At 36.3% G+C, this 23,468-nt stretch overlaps 1 protein-coding gene across 1 annotated transcript; it reads right to left on the reverse strand.

The window, feature by feature from the left end:
• Window positions 1-320: 320 nt before the first annotated feature.
• Window positions 321-21,064, reverse strand: LOC117714915 (killer cell lectin-like receptor 4). Its single transcript, XM_034511667.2, has 7 exons — window positions 20,923-21,064; window positions 19,282-19,371; window positions 18,258-18,479; window positions 15,718-15,860; window positions 13,340-13,443; window positions 598-751; window positions 321-522 (listed from the first exon to the last, which is right to left on the reverse strand). Exons 1-6 carry the CDS (start codon window positions 21,032-21,034, stop codon window positions 616-618), a joined length of 807 nt encoding a protein of 268 aa, XP_034367558.1. The 5' UTR covers window positions 21,035-21,064; the 3' UTR covers window positions 321-522; window positions 598-615.
• Between the last annotated feature and the right edge of the window lie 2,404 nt (window positions 21,065-23,468).

Here is a 23,468-nt window from a genome sequence, read left to right on the forward strand (position 1 = left end):
TCTGTCTAGAAAAAAAATGTTCCTGGTGTGGCAGTCTTCTGATGGGGATCTTTGGGTTGTATGGTTCTGGGTCTCCAGGTCTGTATTGTTCAGGATCTGCAGGTCCGTTCAGTAGCCAGAGATCTAATGAAAGTGGGCAGATGGGTGGATGGAGAATGAAGGTCTTCCTGATATAGCAGGTTGACCAGGGCACCTTGGCTTGATGCAAAGGACTCAGAAAGCAAGGAAGATGGCTGGTCAAGGGCTATAGTGTAGCTCTTAAATGTGCTTTCAATTAAGATGATTTATTCTACTCATAATAAAATATCTAGGCTGTTTATTAGGGTTCTTTATTTAGTTCTATGGTAGTTTATGCAAACAAATAAAAAAGATTCCTTCAAGCTTTGAAACAAAGCCTGTACATGCACCAGAGATCTGTCTTGTCTCCACAAGGAAGGAAGATATCTTCTGATTTGTCAAGTCAGATTCCAGAGAACATTCCCAACATCTTCCATATTGTCCTTTTGCATTGCAGATTAAGTCCTATGATCAAAATACTTGTTTGTAAATAGTACTAATTACAGAAAACACATTAGAATCAGAACATTTCATTTTTACCTTTATCACACTCAAGATTCAATCAGGGAATTTATCCAGTCTCTTCTCACAAATACAGGTGTATGTTTTCTCACAGTTAGTATTCTCTACTCTTGTTTTAGATAAGAATGTACATCCTCCATCATTTAAGTTGAACTTCTTTATGTTCAAGTCGCTGAAGAACAAAAACAACAATGCTCAGCTGATTTATTTTAAACTTTCTCTGAAATACATCATGATTCTTAAAATTCTATTCACCAAAGAAGGCAAAATATGTAACTATTTATCATAAGTTCATCACTAAAATATTTTCTTTTCTCTAAGCCCATTAAAAAGTAATGGTCTCTTTGTCACAACAAAATCTCCATTTTTATTTCACACTTGCAATTTGAGATCAGCAGGAAAAATTGATTTTCAAATTTTTCAAGGAATTATTTTATGCCAAGAAATTTCTCTCTTGTCTATAAAAATGCTAGGATCAAAGTAAAAACACACACAGAACACAGTCTCATATGCTTATGTTTTAAGGAGAAGGAAATATTTGAAATACAATCATAGATGAAGGCTTGTAACTAATATTTTAGATTATTCTCTGCTTTTCCTTCCCCACATCCTAGATAATGGACTTTCACAGAAACATGAGAATCTGTAGGATGATATATCACAGGATATAAAATAACTTTCCTTAAAAAAAGGTAAATTGTGAAAACTAGAAGATAATTAGAACACAGAGCAATTTAGCACATAGGACTAATGAAACAGAAGGACTGTGAGTTCTGTGACAGCCTTTAGCTATGTACCAAACACAAAAGTTAAAAAGTAATTATTTCACAATTATGATCTTCTTGTATAAACCAGCATAAATCAGATCTCTACTCATGCTGAGATATTAGCAGGGGTTGGATCAAACCTCACATTTTCAGAGAAGCACTGCAGCCATTTTTTTTCCTAATAGAGAAATCTGACACTCAAAATGAAGCTCTTCAATGTTTGATCCATATAGGCCTAGTGGGAGAGAACTGTAGTCCCAGAATTTGGGAAATAAAGGTAGGAGGATTCAAGGTTCAATGCTAACCTTCCTTACATGGGGAGCTTGAGGCTGGTCTCAGGCTCACTCTGTCAAAGAAGCAAAGAAAATGATAGCCACCCTTACTAAACAGGAATGAGAATTTAAAGTGATCACTCTTTACCAAAATATGTCACTGTCTTTGAACTTTTGGTTTAAGATGAGGAGAAATGGAATATTGATACTTGACAGATTTAGGAATGTGAAAGAAACAAGAAATATTAATTAAACCAAGTTTTGTCTTGAGCATAGATATAACAGGTAAAATACATTAGGAATGGATATGCACATGAGATAGCCATAAAGACAGTTTAGTAATTACAGACAAGGAATTATGTGTGAATGTTGAATATAGGCACAAGTAAGAAAAAACCCAGCAGATAGTTCACAAAAGATAATTACTCAAATGGAATAAAATTTGTTTACACACTAACTTGCACGTGAATATACATGCCAACTTTTATAAATTTCAAAAATTTATAATTGTCAAAATTTGGAAACAAATGTTAATATGTTAATGGAAAAAATATTGTGAAGTATTGGTGCAATGCAAAAATGCTTTGTAAGGAGAAAACACAGACATAAGAAAAGATATTGAGTTAGCTGAAACATCATTGTGACAATGATAAGAGTAAAAGATACAGAGAAATACAGAGCCAAACACAAATATGTTCATAGTAAATGACACTCTGCACTAGGCCATAATCATTTATAGTACAAGAAAGCACCAGTCTGCTTACCTGGAGCCAGGTGTGGGGCAAGATTCAGAAAAGAACTTTAAAGCATGAAATAATTGCTCTGTTTTAATTTAATGGTTTCTATTGCTGTGACAAAATACTATGGCCAAAGCAATTTGGAAAGGACAGGATTTATTTTGCTTAAACTTCTACTTCACCATCCTTAATTGAAGGTAGCCAGGGCAAGAGCAAATCTGGGCAGAAGCTGAAAAGCACAATCTGATGCAGATGTCAGGAAAGAGTGCAGCTTACTGTCTTGCTCCCAGAATCTGCTCAGCCTACTTTCTTAGCATAGCCAACACCACCATCCCAGGGGTGATACCTACAATAGGCTGGGCACTCTCACATCAGTCACTATTTAAGGAAATTCCCTATAGGCTTGCTTACAGCCTTGATTATTGAGGCACCTACTCAATTAACCTTCCCTCCTCTCAGATGATTCTAGCTTCTGTAATAACATAAAGTAATTTGTACAGTGGTGCTTTCAAAGGTGTCTGTATTTATTAAAGTTAATTTATCTCACAATGTACAGTGGGTGCATTTTATTACATGCAGACACGAACTTCAAGACTTGACTTTTAAAAGTGTAACTGACAGACTAATAAATAAAAAACGGGCCAAATCATTTCATAATTAAAGGGCATTACAGCGAATGTACAGCATGATTCTGAATATGAAGAAATATAAACAGTGATGTGATCCATAAAACTGACAATTATGAATGTGGCTTATGGATTAAAATATTACTAGATACATAAGGAAATTTTGTGCTTTATGATTTTAGAGTGATAATATACAAGAAATTGCTTGACCCTAAAAAATATTTATGGACAGCATAACATTATCACATTACCATTATTATTATTAGACTTCATGAGACAGAGTCTCACTCTGTAGCACAGAATGACTTCAACCAAATGGTAAAGCTACCACATGCAGCTTGCCTTAGTGAATATGACTGTGTGTATGTAGTTTCAACTTATCGAATAAATCCAGAAGAGATAGTGAATCAAAAAATGTATAGATTATGGGAGATTATTTGAGTTTCTCTAATTATTCCAACAAATATTCATCAACTCTAAATTTATATTTTAAAACAAATAAATATATTCTATGAAGGATAATTTCTTCTACATACAAAAAGTAACAAACACTAGCCAACCAAACAAAATCAACAAACAAGCAGAAACTCTTAACTGAATCCTAGTTCTTCTTTTCACATTTTGATTCATTATTTGGTAATTTCACAAAATAAATTGCAAACACACTCACTTCTCACTCCTCCCATGTATGCACCCACTCTTGTGACTATTGCCCCCAAAATAAGAAAAAGATGATGGAAAGCATACAAAAATTTTAAACAAAACCAAAAATACCAAAAAATTTAAACAAGTGTAATTTGTGTTGCCCATATAGTCACTGAAACATTGTCAAACTTCCTATGGCCAACCCCTCAACTCTCAACACAGACTTTCAAATGGTTTCTGGACACATTACAGATCAAGAATATACACACATTCTCTCAAATCAGCACAATTTGCTGATATCCCTGTGACCTTACTGGCAATTCAGGCCAAGACATTAACACGGCTCCAGGCTACTGTAGGACCACAACTATCCACATGGAACATGGCCTTCAATATGGCTTGTAACAGCAGACCAAGGATACCACAGTGGCCTCCAGGAACAGCATGGACCATAGAGGTCTCTCAAGGAGATCCAATACAGAAATACAGAGGTCATTTAAGATGGTCCAGTACAGAAATGAACCATTGTTTTTAAATACACTGTAAAGTCCATCCCTTTGCTTCCTCTACAGTTCCTTTAGCAATGGGTTCTCAGAAGATGCCTTTCTCCTGTTTTGCATGGTCTGCTCTGCCAATTTTCGGTTTATCTACAAATCCTATTTTCTCCCAAAAGGCTACAAATTTGTTCTTGATTTCATCAGAAATGAGACACTGTGAAATCATTTCTTCATGATTTGCTCCATTTGGAAACTGAGTCAATATTCTGGTTCAGAGTTTCTGGTTTCTGATATATCACCAATACGGGACCATGACTGAGACATGCCTCTGATCTATGAAAACAGTTAAGGATAGCTAAAGTATCATACTTACAACAATAACAGTGAATGATGATGAGAAATATGGAGCCAATTAAAAATCTGTGCATAGTATATGATGCTCTGCACTATACCACACTCATAGTATAAGCTCCAGCTGTATATGTAGAGGAGGAGGACAGTGTCAGGCGTAAGTGGGTGAGGAAGTCCTTGGTCCAGTGACGGCTGGACACCCCAGTGTAGGGAAATCATTGTTGGGGATGTGAAAGTGGGAGGATGGATGAGGCATATCCTTAATCATTGTTGGGGATGTGAAAGTGGGAGGATGGATGAGGCATATCCTTAATCATTGTTGGGGAGGTGAAAGTGGGAGGGTGGATGAGGGCATATCCTTATAGAAGCAGAAGGAGGGGGGATGAGACAGGGATTCCTGGGTGTGGGGGGGAAGGTATTATATATGAAACTTAAATAAAATATCAATAAAAAATAAAAAAAGAATTTAAAAAAAAGAATCCACAAGTCTGCTTGCCTGGGTCCAGGTAAGGGATGCAGAAAAACTTTGTTTTTTGTTTGTTTGTTTGTTTGTCCTCTTAATATAGATTTTTTTGGTTTTTGTTGGTTTGTTTGTTTGTTTGGGTATTTGGGGTTTTTTATTTTTGCTTTTTATTATTGGATATTTTATTTACTTACATTTCAGATAACTGCCATCCCCTTTACCCCATTTGGAAGACACATGGAGGGACCCATGTCTCAAGCTGTATATGTAATAGAGGATGGCCTTGTTGGGCATCAGTGGGAGAGGAGGGCCTTGGTCCATTGATAGCTGGCTGCCCCTGTGAGGGAGTATTCGAGGGTAAGGAGGTAAGAGTGGTGAATGGGTGGTGGCACACCCTCATAAATATAGGAGGAGGGAGGATGGGATAAGGGGTTTCTGGCTGAGGAAACAACAGGACTAAAGAAAGTTGGCAAAGGAAAAAATTGTTTTGCTTAACCTTCCATATCATTGTCCATCATCAGAGAAAGTCAGGGCAATAATCAAACAGGGCAGAAGCTTGAAGATGCAGAGAGCGGCTTACTGCCTTGCTCCCCAAAATTTTCTTGGCCTACTTTCTTAACATGCCCAACACCATCATCCCAAGAGTGATACCCACAGTAAACTAGACCCTCCTGTATCAGTCACTAAATAATAAAATGCCTTACAGGCTTACTTACAGGTATATCTTATGAAGGCACATTCTCAATTGATATTACCTTTTCTCAGATGACTTCTGTCAAGTTGAAATAAAATTAGCTTGAAGAATGGTGCTTGAAAAGATATGCATATTTGTTAAAACTCATATTTCTCATGACTTACAGTGGATACATTTATATGTAGACTCAACTTCAAGGCTTAAATTTTTAGATTTAATTGTGAAAGAAACAAACAATGAGCCAAACTATTTCACAACTAAAGTACATTACAAGTGAATGCACCACATGATTCTGAATTTGAGGAAATATGGAACACTGACAATTTTGAATAATATGGATTATGGATTAAAACATATTAATAGATCTATACTGAATATTTGAAGTGTAGTATGATGTTACAAAAGATATTGCTTCACTCTAGAAATTATTTCTGTTCTAGACTGCTTTAGTATTATCATCATCATCATCATTAGTAGGCTTTATAAGACACAGATTCTAATTCTGTAGCACACAGTAACATCAAACAAACTGTGAAGCCTGGGCTGCCCACAAACTTATGTACCTGTAAGATTCTAAGTCTTGAAGTATCTTAAGCAGCTGGCTATACTGATTATTATTATATCTGAACAATTTCCACTTTCATCAAATTGATCCAAGAGAAAAAGAAAGTGAATGAGGAAATGTGTAGATTACAAAAGTTTGTATAAGAAGCAGCTATTCATTAACTCTAAACATGTATTTTACAGCAAATAAATGCATTCTAAAGGTATAAGTAATCCTATTTACAAAAAGTAACAAACACTGACCAACCAAATAACAAATAGAAACCCACAACTACATATTAGTTCTTAATTGTGCTATCAGAACTGTGGATTTTGAAATAGTTGATCCAGTGATGACTAAGTGTGTGTTATTTATCAGGATTATATATTTGCTTCTGTGTCATTTGGGAAACAGAGAGTGATTCTTCAGGCCTTGAGCAATGGGATCCATTCTACATAGAATCAATTCTACAAACAAAGCTGCTCTGTGTACCAGGAAAATAAATGGCATTATGCAATGTTAAGACAGATTTCAGAAGAGCATTTCTTCCCTTTCCAGCTCATCCCCCTATTTGCACAGTGGACTGAGACCTGTGGTTAAAACCTTTGGTCACTAAGTATTCAAAGATCATCACAGAAAATCAACAAAAATGACAACATGTTCTACTTTTACCTTTTCTTCACTTGTCACACTGAATCAGAGAATTTGTCTATTCTCTTTGCACAGACACAGGAGTTGTATGTGCCACAGTTATCATTATCTATATCTGTGAAACTGAAAAATGCACTGCCTCTGTCTTATATAGTGATTCCATTACAGATAAATCACTATAAAACAAAGAAATATAAAAGAGTAGCAATTTAAGTTTGAAGATAATATTGATTTAGGCCAAGGTTTTAAAACAAGGTTTATTAACCAAAATGTACAGAATATGAACTTAATCATAAGTGTACCAATAAAAACTGTTAATTTTCTCTAAACTCATAAAAAATGGTCTTGAGCCAGAAACATGGCTCACTGAACCTGACAACCTGAGTTCAGACCTCAGACCCCCACATAGTAGGAGAAAAACAACTCCCTAATTGCCCTCTAGCTACACTTGTGCTGTGGGATGCATATGCACATATGTGTACATGGCACAAAAAAAATGAATTAAAAATGAAAAGTAAAAATGGGTTTTTGATACCAACTCATCTTCATATAGTCTACATTGCTAATTTTTCATTAGCAAGTTAACTTAGTTTTCCATATTCTGAGGGATAATTTTATATTAAAGTTGAGTTTCTTTTATACTCTTTGCAAAAGCAGCAGAGTAAAAGAAGAAATACATTACTCGGCACACAGTCAAAGGTCATATATACTTCCTTTTTAAAGAGGAATAGTGGTTTGGAATACAATCCCAGAAGAGGGATTGTGACTGCTGTTGCAGTTGTTGTTCTCTTTCCTCCTTGTCCCTCAGAACTCATGGGACTTTGCTGAAACATGGTGATTGACTGACTCCCGTGCATGCAACACAACTGCATGTCTCTGCAGAATGATATATTGAGTGCAATGACTATATGTTTTAAAACTGTATGTCAAAATGTTGACTAAAAAGTATAACACTAGGAAAGCTGAGGTTGGCCTAAAACCTCACCATGGGAAACTGAATTAGGAAGATTATAATCAAGTCAAACTAGGCTATAGAGTGAGGTCCTAATTAAATATTAACTAATAATTAGTACCTGAAATAATGCACTTATGAACAGTCAGTATGCAGATTTCTGTTTTTGTTTTTTTTGTTTTTGTTTTTTTGTTTTTTCGAGACAGGGTTTTTCTGTGTAGCCCTGGCTATCCTAGAACTCACTCTGTAGACCAGGCTGGCCTCAAACTCAGAAATCCGCCTGCCTCTGCCTCCCAAGTGCTGGGATTAAAGGCGTGTGCCACTACCACCTGGCCAGTATGCAGATTTCTATACAGGCTTAGGCTTCAAAAGAGATGACACTTTATAGGCTCAGCAAAGCCTGGCAGCCACTCTTTCTCCTGATAGTCAGAGCAAGAAGAAATGTGAATCTACGTAAAATGGTCATTTAAATACTAAATAATGAATCCAGTAAGATCAGAAAGACAGCATTCAACAAATGGTGCTGATTAAATTGACAGTCAACATGTAGAAGAGTGCAAATTGATTCATTCTTATCTCCCTGTACAAAACTAAAGTCCAAGTGGGTTAAGGACCTCCACATAAAACCAGATACATTGAATTTAATAGAAGGGAATGTGGAGGAAAGCCTTGAATACATGGGCACAGTGGGAAAGTTTCTGAATAGAACACCAATGGCTTATGCTCTAAAATCAAGAATTTATAAATGGGACCTCATAAAATTGCAAAGCTTCTGTAAGGCAAAGGATACTGTCTATAAGACAAAACAGCAACCAATAGATTGGGAAAAGATCTTTACCAATCCTACATCTGATAGACATATAATATCCAAAATATACAAAGAGCTCAAGAAGTTAGACTCCAGAGAACCAAATAACCCTATTTGAAAATGGAGAACAGAGTTAAACAGAGAATTCTCAACTGAGGAAACTCGAATGACCAGGAAGCACCTAAAGAAATGTTCAACATCCTTAATCATCAGGGAAATGCACATCAAAACAACCCCAATATTCCACCTCACACCAGTCAGAATGGCTAAGATCAAAAACTAAGATGACAGCAGATGCTGGGGATAATGTGGAGAAAGAGAAACACTGCTTCATTGTTGGTGGAATTGCAAGCTGGTACAACCACTCTGGAAATCAGTCTGGCAGTTCCTCAGAAAATTGGACGTAGTACTACCTGAGGAACAAGTTATAAAACTCCTGGGCATATACCCAGAAGATACTCCAACATGTAATAAGGACACAAGCTCCTCTATGTTCATAGAAGCCATATTTATAATAGCCAGAAGCTTGAAACAACCCAGATATCCCTGAGCAGAGGAATGGATACAGAAAATGTAGTACATTTATACAATGGAATACTACTCAGCTATTAAAAACAATGAATTCATGAACTTCTTAGGCAAATGAATGGAACTAGAAAATATCCTGAGTGAGGTAACCCAGTCATGAAAGAACACAGATGGTATGCACTCATTAATAAGTGGATATTAACCCAAAAGGTCACAATACCCAAGATATAACTCACAGACCACATGAAGCTCAAGAAGAAGAAAGAACAACGTGTGGGCATTTTGGTCCTTCTTAGAAGGAGTAATAAAATACTCATAGGAGCAAATATGATATAATGTGTGGATCAGAGACTGAAAAAGGAACCATCCAGAGTGTGCCCCACATAGAGATCCATCCCAGGTGAAATCACTATTGTTTTCCTAATTGCCTTTACATCCCTAAGATCATGTAACAGTCAATTTTTATGTTTGTCTTTTTATGGATTACAAACATAGAGGATGAAACTAGAAAATATCATCTTGAGTGAGGTACCCCAGTCACAAAAGAACATATGTGTGTCCCTGATGGAGGAGTTGAAGAAGGGACTGAAGGAGCTGAAAGGGTTTGCAGTCCTGTGGGTGGAGAGCAACAGTGTCAACTGGCCAGATCACATGGAGCTCCAGGGGTCTGGACTACCAACCAAAGAGTACACTTGGAGGGACCCATGGCTGCAGCCATGTATGTGGCAGAGGATGGCCTTGTTAGACATCAGGGCAAGGAACAGCCCTTGGTCCTGTGGGGGTTCAATGCCCCAGTGTAGGGGAATGCCAGGGCTGGTAGGTGGGAGTCAGTGGGTAGGTGGGGTGTGCCCTCATAGAGGCAGGGGTTGGAGGATGAGATAGGGGGGTTCAGGAGGGGAGACCTGGGGAGAAAATAACATTTGAAATGTAAATTGAGAAAATATCAAAAAATTTTCAGAAATTCAAGGCATGTTTTAAATACAGTGAATTTGAACAAGGCTAGCCTAATTAGAATTTATGTCAAAAAATATTAGACAAATACAGACATCCAACAAGCTCATTGAAGCTGAAATGGCAAAGGGATAAAACTTTAATAAATGACCACCTTTCTTTAACCTTGATTTTAAACCAGGAAGAAATACAGTATTTAGATTTACTGTAGGAACTGAAAAGGAAGATAAATGAAACCAAAGTGGCCATGAATAACAGACAGGACAGGGGAGAATCAGTGGACATATTAACCAGCCATGAGATTTAATTTGGGTATAATCTATGAAGGATGTGTATTAAAAATGGACAAAGAAGAAAAGGATCCAACAGACACTAACTATTCACAAACATACATGAAGCACATAGGCTGCATCATGAGATCTTAACTTTACTCCCACAATGATGCTCACTTAGACCTGCACACAAGAAACAAAAGTGAGGTGCATGCTTCTTACTGAATTCATTAGAAGATGGCATTGCAACAGATGTGCAAAATTTGGTGCTTTTGCACAGGAGAAAATGCTTGTGGTGGCTGTAGGAACCTTCTCTCCAATGGACTCCCTTACTTAAAGCTCAGGTCTAGCTCTAGTAACAACACCATGATCAGGAAATAGTTCTGTAGCATAGACAAAGTGGACAAAGATATCTTAACTTGGATGCAGGCACCTTCTCTCCCTCTGAAACCTCACTTTAAATGCTACCACTTGCTCATCTCTGAATCTGTTTACTTCTATGGGCTGTAAACAAATTTATTACCTCTGTGACCAGCCACAGGGGCAAATTCCAGAAATCCAAGTGCTTAGGAGATAGATCCTTGAGGACTAGGGCTACCCTATATGAAATGATAATTTATATAGAAAAATTAATAACAATACTAATAATCTCTGTGATTAGAACTTAATACATCTTATAATTTTCCTGTCTTTTGGTTACTTCTGTGCTTAAAATGTTCTTCAAGGAAAGAGAGGAAGATATTTTCTGAAACCTAGATGTCCAGACTGAAAGGGTCACATTTACAACATACTTGACCCAGAACCAGACCAGTTATGTTTTAAGGCACTGATCAAAATATTCCTGAGAAAGTTATTACTCGGGTACCATGCCTTGGATAGTTTCTGTAGCTGCTGAAGAAGAAACTCAATGAATGATGGATGCCACAAAGTAAATGACATTATGAACAGATACTTACACCCAACCAATGGACAAAAGCCAGGGACCCATGTGGTTGAATTAGGGAAAAACTGGAAAAGCTGAAGAGGAAGGCGACTGCCTAGGAAGACCAACAGTCTCAAGTGTACTGGACTGTCTGAGATCTCTCAGACACTGAGCCACCAACTAGCCAGCATCCACCAGCTGATATGAGACACCCAACTTATATAGAGCAGAAGACTGCCTAGTTGGTCATCAGTGAGAGAAGATACACCTAACCCTAGAAAAACAAGAGGACCAAGGTGGTGGAGAGGTCTAGTGGGGTGGGATTGGTGGTGGGATGGGGACATCATCTTGGAGACTGAGAGGAAGTATGGGGTGAGGAACAGTCAGAGGGCAGACCAGGAGGAGGATACAGACTAGACTGTAAAAAATGATTAAAGAAAAATAAATAAATAAATAAATAAATAAATAAATAAATAAATAAAATTTAACTTTAAAGAAGAGTTATAATTCCAGAAGATATGTGTTTTTTAAAAGAAAAACAAAGTGCAAGGCATAGAATGTCTCCAGAGGTCTACTTACTGGTCATGGAGACAACAGAGGTCTCCCACGTAGCAAGGCTATTGCTACTGTCTTTGGTTACTCATTATAACTATATGGTAAGATTTTATTGCTGAAGATATTCCACACATTGGCATCAAGTCATAGATAAAATAACCTCAAACCAGTAAGGAAATATCTTCCCCTGGGCTGGTTTCTAAGGGTTAGTAGTTGCTTTACAGGTTGCTGGGAAAAATGCACTAGACACTGCATCCCTACAATGGTGACCTGTTGCAGACCAAGCAAATGTACCCAGTATTACCATTGTTATAGGATAAATAAATGCTTTCTAATTGTCTTTACCACAAGGGAAAACATGTTTGGTGTTGTAATCCAAATCAAAAATCCAAGATTGGGGAAGTCACAGGACCTAGGTTGGAATTTACTACAATCACTCTGCTAAGTGGTCAGGTGTTGAATTACATTCTTAACTTTTATAGTTATGCCCTAAACCTGAACTTCTTTCAACCTTCATCAGAGAAGCTACTTTAACAGTGGGTAAAAGTAGAAGTCAGTCAAGAGAGGCAGAAATTGGTCAAAATGCTTAGGAGAAGCATTTTGTGCTCAGCCCTAAAGGAGACATCTACATCAACGTCTTCTCCTCCGTACTACCACCAAGACTTAGGGAATAGCATCGAAGAGGACATAGAAACAATGTAAGAACCAGAGAAGGGAAAAAGCTCTGTTAAATACAGGCTCTGGAGAAGATAATTTCCATAAAGATGGCTGTAATCTTTTGCATCTTAAGCAATCACTTTTCTTAGGTGACAGATGCTGGAAAGAAGCCATTCATTCTTTTCTTGATAGTGTGACCATTGGTGGGTTTTTTTTTTTTCTCCAGTGGATGGCCTATAACCATGCACCTTAATTACAAAGACATAAATTAGCAGGGCACATGTTAGGGCTGATGCAGAGGTAGATTTTAGGGCAGAATGGCGATGACATGATCATATTTTATTTTATAAATGTGAAATACTCAAGAAAAATATTATTAATAATCATAATCAGTGATGAATTTTCTACCAGATTATAAATAAACATAAAGCTTGGAGTCTACACAGCACAACACCTGGAAATGGAAGGTAGGGCATACATATGTATGTATAGATAAACATGTTTTTATATTTTTAAGTAACCAATAATTATGTAAGCTAACAATAAAAAATGTCACACGAATGTCTGACTCAATGTATCTGTCATGGTCATTCAGTCACTTCACACCACCTCAAGCTGTTTACTTTCTAGTGGCCTTCACAACTTAGAATTCCTGAGATGTATGCACTATTAAGACACTTTTGGTCATCTCCTAGACCATATATCTTCCCTCTGTAACACTTCTTCAGACTATGCCTTATGAAACTTGTCCTTGCCCCTGAGCTCCATAGAAAATGAGGAAAGCCATGTGAAATGAGAGAAAAACCTTTGTAAACAATTCTCCCAATTCACACACCAGTGTTGGATTTGGAAGGATTTGGAAACTCACAGTTTAGATGGACCTTTGTCTATCCATGACCATTTCTCTTTTTCTTTATCATATGACAATCCAATCCAGTAATTGTCAGGAGTAATCTGGAGCCGAAGGAACTTCTGTAAAGAAAATAACACACCTGATGATGAAATTTCTGTCTGTTTAGAGAAGAACTAGCAGGAAAAGTTCCCAGCATTTCTGTGTCATTCTCTGCTGTCTTGTCCTCCCACTGCTCAGTCCAACCATGTTCATTTTCTAATGTGACTTCCTAAATAGTAGCACATGTATATCAAAACTGATGTCATTTCAATAAGTTATTTAAAATAAAACCTTCAGGTGTCCTGAGATACTGGGATCATGACAAGATTTGTGACTGTTTCTTAGACCAAGTCTCACTATGTAACCAAGCCTGTCCTTAAACTTACAATTTTCCTGCTCAAGGCCCATAATAACTTATAGATCATTAAAAAAAACTTCTAATGCTCTATAAAATTATTCAAATGTGAATTATGGAATACTTCATAAGCATATAGGAAGTGTTCATATGGGAAGTAACACTCTGTCTTCAAAGAAAATTCATAAAGATGAAAATTGCTCTGTAAAACACTGCATTATTGTCCATGCTCCAGAGAGGATCCAGAAGTGACAGAACTGAGAAGGAGATGGCGAGATATTTGCTAGTATTTAGTATATTTTAATATAACATTTGAGTGACATGATGTCAAATTAAGTGAGTAATTGTATTTTAAAATATGAGTAGGTTTAGATTTAATTATGTTAGTGGTGTTAATTTCTCTCTCTCTGTGTGTGTGTGTGTGTGTGTGTGTTTCTGTGTGCTTTCCTCACTTTTGCTGATATGGATTTGCTTATTTCCTGTATTTTCCTAGATGTAGTTACCCTCTTAGGTTGGATTTTCCATTCTAGTATGTTCTATAGAGCTGGATTTGTGGATTGGTATTGTTTGAATTTGGATTCATCTTGAAATATTTTTTTCTACATCTATAATTGAGAGTTTTGCTGGATATAGTAGTCTACATTGTGATTTGTGGTTTGTCAGAGGTTTCAAGATATCTGCCTAAGCCACTTTACATTTTGAGTCTCTATTGAGAAGATGCTTACAATTCTGGTAGTTCTGCTTTTGTATGTGACCTACCATTTTTCCCTTGCTGCTTTGAATATCCTTTCTTTGCTCTGTAGATTTTGTATTTTGATTATTATGTGGTGGGAGTATTTTCTTTTCTGGCCTAGTGTAATTGGTGCTCTAAAAGCTTCTTATATATTTATTGGCACCTCTTTCTTTAGGTTGGTAATGTTTTTTCCTATGATTATGTTGAACATATTTGTGGGCTTAGAACTGAGACTCTTTAACTTCTTCCTTTCCTATTATTCTTAGGTTCAGTCTTTCCAAGATATCCCAGATTTCCTGGCTGTTTTATGTCATGAAATTTTATATTTAGCATTTTTCTTTGACTGATGAATCAGTTTCTTCTATTGTATCTTCTATGCCTCAGCTAAACAGAGAATTCTCAACAGGGGAGTCCCAAATAGATGAGAAGCAAATAAATAAATGCTCAAACTCCTTAGTCATCTGGAAAATGCAAATCAGAATAAATCTGAGATGCCATCTTACACCAATCAGAATAGCTAAGATCAAAAACTCAAGTGATGTCTCATGTTGGCAAGGATGTGGAGCAAGGGGATACTCCTACATTTCTGATGGGGGTGAAAAAATGTACAACCACTTTGGAAGTGCACATAATGGTTTCTGATAAAACTAGCAATAGTTCTACCTAAAGACCCAGCTTAGCCTTGGCATACAACCAAATTAAACAGGAAATGCCAGAATCTTGGAAACTTTGTTTTCTTTTAAATAGTCATTTCTAAAGATGGATATCTTTTTATAGAACATAAGAACACTATGCACTAATGATTATGCATATATCCATGAAAATCACCCTGGGGTTGACAGTAAAACCCTGTAATTCCACATTTCTCATATCATCCCATTTTACAGACAGGGCCAGCTACTTTCCCTGTTGTCATCTGATTACTCATCTCAGGTAGCCTCATTTCTAGATTCCAAAGAGCAAACCCTAGACAAAGGGGGTTTTCTTGACACTCTATGGAGATAAAAGACTGTCAGTAACAGGATATGCTGTACCAAAGGATTAAACTTCATCTGGGAAAGACATGCTTTCTGAAAGACTCTCTTGTAGAAGACTGAAAGATAGAAGTGTTTCTATAGAAACCAGTCTCCACTTAACAGTCGTGTGTTTCACAGTTTTGTTCACATTACAGAAAAAAAAAATATACAAATGTTTAAAAAAATAACCTGGATTCAGTATCTCATTATTCAGGGTTAGAGAGAATAAAAGGGTAAGTGTTTACAGTACCAGTTCATCCTCATCATCTATCTTCAGTAGAGATAAGCTGTAATTTTGACAGGTCTGGTTACATCCTCTCCATGTTTTTCTGTCCATGATGAAGTAATAACATTTTATACCATAGCAGAACCAGAATATTTCAACACCTCTGTCTAGAAAAAAGAAGGTAAATTGCTAAATCTATCAAAATAATATATTTATTAAGCCTGTGTAAAAAATTAAAATCTCATATGACTCAGAAATTGAGATTTTATGATTCTCAGAAGATCCCTGCACCCCCATGTTCTATGAAACATTGTTAATAACATAGAGATATAGAAATATTTCCTGTGTCAATCATGGATGAATCAGTAGAGAAAATATAAGACATATACACAAAAGAAAATTGTTTATCCTTTAAAGAGAAATGAATCAGCCTGGCATGATGAGTTATGCCTATAACCAGAGCACTCCAAAGAGAGAAGCAGGTTGAACACTGCTGGTTGGAGGCCAAGCAAGGCTAAGTGGTAAATTTCAGACCAGCTTTGGCTATACAGTGAGTTCCATGTCATCCTGGGCTACAGAATGATATCATGTCTCAAATCAAACACAAAAACAAGATGCTGACCTGTTTAATGAACACCATTGAAATTAAAGGTTATGTGCAAAGTGAAACATACCAGGCCTAGGACCACACTTTATGAATCCTTTCTGATCAGGTTTCTAAAACAGCCCAGTTCTATGAAGCAGACACTTGTGAGACACCAGAGGCCAGAGGAAAGGCAAAGAGTACTTGCTACTAAGAGGCAGACAAACTGATTACATAATTCTAGATCTATAGTAATGTACTGTGCCCACACTAGTCTACACACTACTGTACACTTATCATTGTGCCATGGACTGTTTCAAATACTGTTACTTTAAGAAAATAAGAGACATACAGTGGAGGTTTTGATGTTGATAATCTGTTCTCCTGATTATGTTGATGCCTTCAGTAAGAAAAGGAGATCCAGCAACAGGCAAAATGTTGATCCAGCTCAAGGGGAGGTCCCAAGGCCTGACACTACTACTGATGCTATGGTGTGCTCATAAAATGAACCTATCATGACTGCCCTCCAAAAGACCCAACAAGCAGCTGAAAGAGCCAGATGCAGATATATGCTCCCAACCAATGGACAGAAGCTGCTGACCCTTGTGGTTGAATTAGGTAAAAGCTGGAAGAAGCTGAGAATGAGGGTGATGTTGTAGGAGGACCAGCAGTCTCAATTAACCTGGACCTCTGAGATCTCTGACACTGGATCACCAACCAGGCAGCGTATACCAGCTGATATGAGGTTTGCAACAGATATACAGCAGAGAACTGCAGGGTGTGGGTTCAGTCTGAGAAGATGCACCTAACTGTCAAGAGACTGGAGGCCCCAGGGAGTAGGAAAGTTTGGTCTGGTCAGGTGTCTGGGGCTGGGTGGAGACATCCTCATGGAGATGGGATAGGAGGTATAAGATGTGAAATAATCAGAGGGTAAACCTGGAGGAGTATAAAATCTGGAGTGTAAAAAATATTGAATTAAATTTAAAAAGAAAAGAAAACAAAAATTAGAGACATAAGAGGGAAGTTTTGATATTGATAGTCTGTTCTCTCATTTGTATTGATGTCTTCAGTGGTGTGCCCACAAACCCAGATGTTTCAAGTTGAATACATTAAAATGTGTGCAGTAGCAAGATCCATCAATATAAACATTTTGTCTAGTCAGGTGCTGGGAATGTCCATGCTCTTTTAACTTCAACATTCCTTTTTCTATGAAGAGGTGTCATTGTGTAGCTCAGGCTGGCCTGGGATTTGCTGGACTGTCCAGATTGTCCTGAACATTATAATCCTCCTTCCTCAACCTCATAATCATATGGATTAAATCATTATGCTACCATTACAGATAATGAAGTTATTTTAAAGTAGTGACACAAAACCTATTTCATGGGTCTGAAATACTGCAGTGATATTTTTGGAGTTTTTTTCCTGTCATATATTTTATACTGTAGCAGTTTTAACAAAATTAGTCTTTGCATAATGAGAATCATCATATCCTACTACTGGCCAACTTTCTCAAAACAAGTCAGGTGGAAAACACACACAAACAAACACACACACACAGAGAGAGAGACACAAATAATTATTTTTATTACTGCATCCATGTAAATGGTCTAAGTCCATTTTAGCATAAATATTTTATGTTGCACTCTTACAAAAAAGTTCCATGTTCTGTCAGCAATAAAGTTAGAAACTCAGATTTTTCCCATAGACTAAAACTATGGAATTTCTCAGGTGCACTGATGTCTAATTACATCCCCAGGGATCAGTAGGCGTGCCAAACAGACACTAACTTCTAGAAACTAGATATTCTAATCCAAGTAGAGATTTCTTGGTTTCTGGGTCCCTACATGAAATAGGGAACCTCCAAACAATTAAACCAGACAGCACTAGCATCTTAAGCTTCTGGTTGGACTTCAAAGCTTCCCGAGAAGAAACAATAAATAATAATGCAGTTCTGTATTCATGGTCCTCCCCCACTACATACCTGTGTGTGGTGAGGAATTTGAAACAGTCTTGGTCTTGATGTACCGTCTGATCTGTTTTGTGTTGAGGAAGTCCAGAAAATCATTGACTGCACTATACTCTATAGACATATTTCTCAAAATTTCTTCCTTTAAGTCGATGCCATTTTGCATGATGCTACAGTTATGTTGGAGGTTGGTTAGAGTTTCCTGAAGTTCATTTTTTTCTTGACTATACTGTAAAACTAAAATTAGTAACATACATAATATCAAAAATGCTCATAAGTACTAAATATTGAAATTAACTACTATAGAAATAGATACAATTTTTCTCTATAAGAAAGTTGACTGTAAAATAAATAATACAGCTGAATAAAATCATGGTGAAAGTAATATCCAATTACTTCATTTTTACAAACACAAATTTCCAGATAAATACCTAAGTATAATATTCAGTGAATACTTAACACACCATGAAAATTTGAAATGAAAATCATTAAGAAATGGCAAAATTCTTATGGGAGCATATGGAAAGCTATGTATCCACATATATAACAAAATTAAAATATATCCTGTAAGTGATTTTCTTTTAAATATGAAGGAATCCAACAAAGTTTAACCTTTAATTTCTCTGTACAGGTGAAGCTTTTTTATTTAACCATGACCTAAATATATATTGAAGACAAAGGAAAAGAAGGTCATTGTTTCCTCACAAAATATTTACATAAGACCCAACCTCACCTGAGCCCAGAATGCAGGCTATGACCAAATTCACAAAAGGAACATTACCAAGAATGATAAAGAACAGGCAGTTCCCAAGAGCCCCAGAGCTAACAGATTAGGTATGTAAGAGAACAGGACACTGCAGTGTGTCAGGAAAAAATATTAATGTCCAGAGATTCTAGCTCATCCCCTGATTATAGACAGTACAAAGGATAGAGTGTGTAAATGCATAGTTCATGTCTAAAGCTATTCTTTAGAATAGCTTTAGACATCAATGTCAAAGAAGTCAAAGAATGTCAAAGAAGGTGTATCTCAATTACTCACTGTTTGTCATCAACACAGCAGCAATTACCAGCCGAAGGAAACAGAGGATTCCAAGAGTTATCACAATGAGCTGCCAGGAAACTGAACACACTTAAATAAGCAAAACAAAGCAGGAAAATCTCCATTAATAGACCACATCTCAATACTATTTATAATTTATGTATCGTGGAAACAAGGGAAAATTTTGCACAAGTCTATTATTTGAATTGACTGAAAATGTGCACTCAAAAGTGTAGATTTCTGCCTAAAATGTACCCACTCTAGAAATCCTACAGGTGTGAAGTCTCACAAAATTTTGAACAAGGCCTTGACTTTGTATTGTGAATCCTCCTGATTCAGCCTAGAAGGAGCTATATGACTGGCATGTTCCCTCACCCAGTTCCACAGGAATAAAAGTACATTATACAGAAGGCACTGGAGGCATAGATACAATTTAAGTATAAGATACGAAGCTGGGGCATGCAGTCCACAAAGAAAGATAACTGAGGATGGAGAGGAAGGAAAGAGAGATGGATATTTTTGAGTACTGGTAAGGAATACAGTTGTTCTAGACCTGATCTGTATGTATCCCCATCCTTGGAATATCTTTTTTCCTGTAAGTTCAAAATTGCTCTATACAATACTAAATATTTTGGTGTATCTAACACATTTGGAATCTGAAACTCATGCCTCTGATTACCACTATATAAAAAAAAGAAAAAGATCTCAGCTTGGAGCACAGCTGTGACAGTGTGTACAGCATAACCAAAAAGAATAAAAATTAAGATTTTCTCAGTTTCATTAGTAAACGAAGTTAGTCTTTGATTTTTTTTGAAGGGGGAGGGTCTCACCCTGGGATTTACTCATTCCCCCACACACTAATCTTCTCATCTCCTCCCACTTCATCTACAACTTTATTCTCAGGAAGAAACTTCTTCTGATGGACAACTGTTTTTGGTTAGTTGCAATATGTTGGGATATTTATGACAATTAAAACACTTTCTTCGAGAGTGAAAGTATTCTTTCTAATGCAAAAGCTTCATTTCCTTAAAATTTTATTTCTCTAGAACACTCGGTGCTTTTCCATACCCTGGTTTGTCTGTTAGCTTTAAAGTTTAGGTATTTTTGGCAATTAAAACACTTTCTTCTGGAGTGAAAGTATTATTTCTAATGCATAAGCTTCATTTCCTTAGAAGTTCATTTCTCTAGAACATTTCATATTTTTTAAACACTAGTTTTTTCTGATAGTTTTAAAAGTTTCAAAATTCTTCTTGACTAGACTAAATAACAAAAAAAACTTCTTATGATTTCTCACTTCTTGATTCTCAAGAAATTTTTTCTTACAGATTCTGATTATTCTAATCAACCCATCTGATTTATTCCCTTACCAGCAAGCACTGAAAAGTAGAAGTAACATTATATTTTTTCTTTCTGTTTTTGTAATTTTAAAACTTGATTGTTTTGTTTTTAAACATAGTTTTGAACAATTTTGTACATAATTTTCCTCCAGCTCTTTTCTTCCCTCTAGCCCTTGTGCATAACCAAGCCCGGATGAAGTAGAACATCATACTTTTCAATAAAAGCCAGTAGAATATTTTTAAATTATTAAAAATTCAAAAAACATTTTTTTAAAAAGTGATTTCAGACATGTAAAAAACTTACCTCTGGGACCAGCTTTTCTAGGTCCCTTGGTCTCTTCAAGCCTCACCTGGTTCTGCAACCCTGAAGACTCATGAAATCTCACAGTTGAGAAAGTGACCTCCTGCTCACTCATCTTGGGAATATGGAGAGTATGTTCTCTGTTAAAATATGTCCTTGAGTGATTTCTAAAAAAAAAATGTTAAAATGCCCACCTATAGAAAGGTACCTGTATCTAATAATACAAAGGGTTTGGAAAGGGTGAGGTTTAACTAACTCACTTATTGATCCAAACACCCTCATATGGGATGGCCCCGTTTTACATTACAGCAGAGAACCCTTTACAGATTTGTGTTAAAATTGTTTGTATTTCTAATGGTCACAGTAATTTTCTAGGAAATATGGAAAGAATTAAAAATTAACTACTGAGGCATTGTAATATTGACACAGCCTGTTTGTTCAAAATATTCACCACATGAAATGTTAGGTAAAAGTGAAAAGGATTGAAAAAAATTTGAACAATCTATCTAAAAATAGTCAAAATTTAGGAATAAATAAAATTTTTCCTTTAAAATTATTTACACATTTTGATAAGCACATGGATATTAAATGATCTTTCAGTCTTTTTTTTATACATGACTCCCAGAATTTCCCAGACATGACCTTCAATAGAATATTTAAAGGTTAATACTGCAGGTGATACAAGACACATAAATATCTCTTGGGTTGAAGCCCCAAACAGCTGAGATGTCCAACCTCTCCACACAGCCATATTCTACACAATCCTCTCTATGCTTGGACTTGGTAAATGTATTTAACTAAAAATTGACCTACTGAGTGGGATAATACAGGCCCATAAAGGCAATAATGAATATTCTCTCTCAACTGAGGCTCCTCCTCACTTAAGGTCTTCAGAAATGATTTGTTATCTTTAGTAACTACAACAACCAGGAAAGTAGAAAGGGGACTTTGCCATTGGGGTATGGGAGCAACAGAGAAAGATATAGAGGATACCATAGGAAGTTTCAATCTCAAATCATTTCATCTACACCATCATGTTACATATAATATACTCATACATAATGTTGTAAGAGGAGGTTATATGAAAATAAATTTTGTCACTATGCAGCATATAAGATCCTATGTCCATAAAGGATACTGTCTGATAATAAATATCAATGTATTAGTAAACAGTAAACATTTGTAACTAACATTACCCTTACATTAATAACTGAGCTGAGAGCCAGTAGATAATAAAGACAAGCTGCACATGTGATAGCATTCTTTTCTACTTTTTAAAATTTGTGATGTTTTCTGAAGTTACTAATCTTTTGCCTGATTACGTGACAAAAAAAAAATCCTTCAATTACAGAATTCTTTTCCAAATTGTTATTTATTAATATTGCTCTTAGGATGGGTATTCCCAAGCTAAGATGCATGTGTCTAGAAGACAATTTTACAACGTGAGTTCTCCCACTCTACTTTCCTTTGAGTTCCAGGGATCAAACTCAGGTATTCAGTAAGACTTCTGTAGCAAGTACATTTACAGTCTGACTCATTTTACCTGCATCCTATTATCACATCTTTCAGATGGATAATATATAAACATTTAAACCAGTTAAAGAATCATGAGCTCCATAGATTTCTCTACCTTAATTTCTCAGCACACAACACAAATCACAGCATATTCCAAAAGAAAATCACCAGTGCAGAATGACAGTTTTTACATGCTGCCTGATTTAACCCGATCTAACACAGCCAACAGGGCTTTCCCATCAATCCTGCTCTCATGTCACACCTTGTGAAATTCTCTAGAGTATATTTAATCATTTGATAGAAAAACAATAAAAGCAGCTATTGTTACCTGTGTCTCTACCCTGAAGTGATGTTGATAGAAGAAATGGATGACCCAATTGGGGGAAATGTTGACCTTTCCTGATCTGTATTTCCTAAGAGGCTCCAAGAAGAAAGGCAGAACTAAATTTCCTCTGAGTGTTACTCGACCTCATGGTTTTCTGCCCCTCCTCTTGACCAAAGCGAAAAGAGGAAATTGCTTTTGAAAGCTGAGTCTGAAAGCAAAGGAAAGAAGCAAAATATTGTGCCAGATGCTGCAAAATAAATGTCCATAATTGATATTTGAAGACGGAGAAGATTTGAAGACACTCCTGCAGAGAGAACAAAACCAGTGTCCTTAGCAAAACTACTACGAAAAAGAGGGACAGAAGCTACGCTATTCACAATTTTTTAATAGACTATTGGAAATTTTCTCTTGTGTTGCTATTTTTTTTATATATTGCTTCTTGATATTTAATCATGCTAATTGCATCTCAGTATGTATTAGGAATGCCTTTAAAGCATTCCCATTTCCACTGGTAACCTTTTACACGCTTCTAGCTTTTTAATTATAGATAATATAGACTGTGAACATTGATGGCATTATATATAGATTGGTTTACTGCTGACATGTTCATGGTGCTGGCAAGTTGAATTAAGACAATGAGCATGATCAGCAAGTACTCTTCCCCTAAGCTACAGACTCAGGCCTCAGTTTGGTTTTCTGCTGGTGTTTT

This window comes from Arvicanthis niloticus, chromosome 9 (genome assembly GCF_011762505.2).
Source record: "Arvicanthis niloticus isolate mArvNil1 chromosome 9, mArvNil1.pat.X, whole genome shotgun sequence".
In the NCBI taxonomy this organism is placed as follows: Eukaryota; Metazoa; Chordata; class Mammalia; order Rodentia; family Muridae; genus Arvicanthis; species Arvicanthis niloticus.

Bases quoted from the DNA above. Each gene is read 5' to 3' on its own strand.
- LOC117714915 (XM_034511667.2), bottom strand. From the start codon at position 21,034: ATGAGTGAGCAGGAGGTCACTTTCTCAACTGTGAGATTTCATGAGTCT. The intron at 13,444-15,717 runs GTACTGTAAACA...TTTTCTTTACAG, and splicing joins TAGATGATGAGGATGAACTG to AAGTTCCTTCGGCTCCAGAT. The intron at 752-13,339 runs GTGAGTTTCCAA...TTTGTTCTTCAG, and splicing joins GACAAAGGTCCATCTAAACT to CGACTTGAACATAAAGAAGT.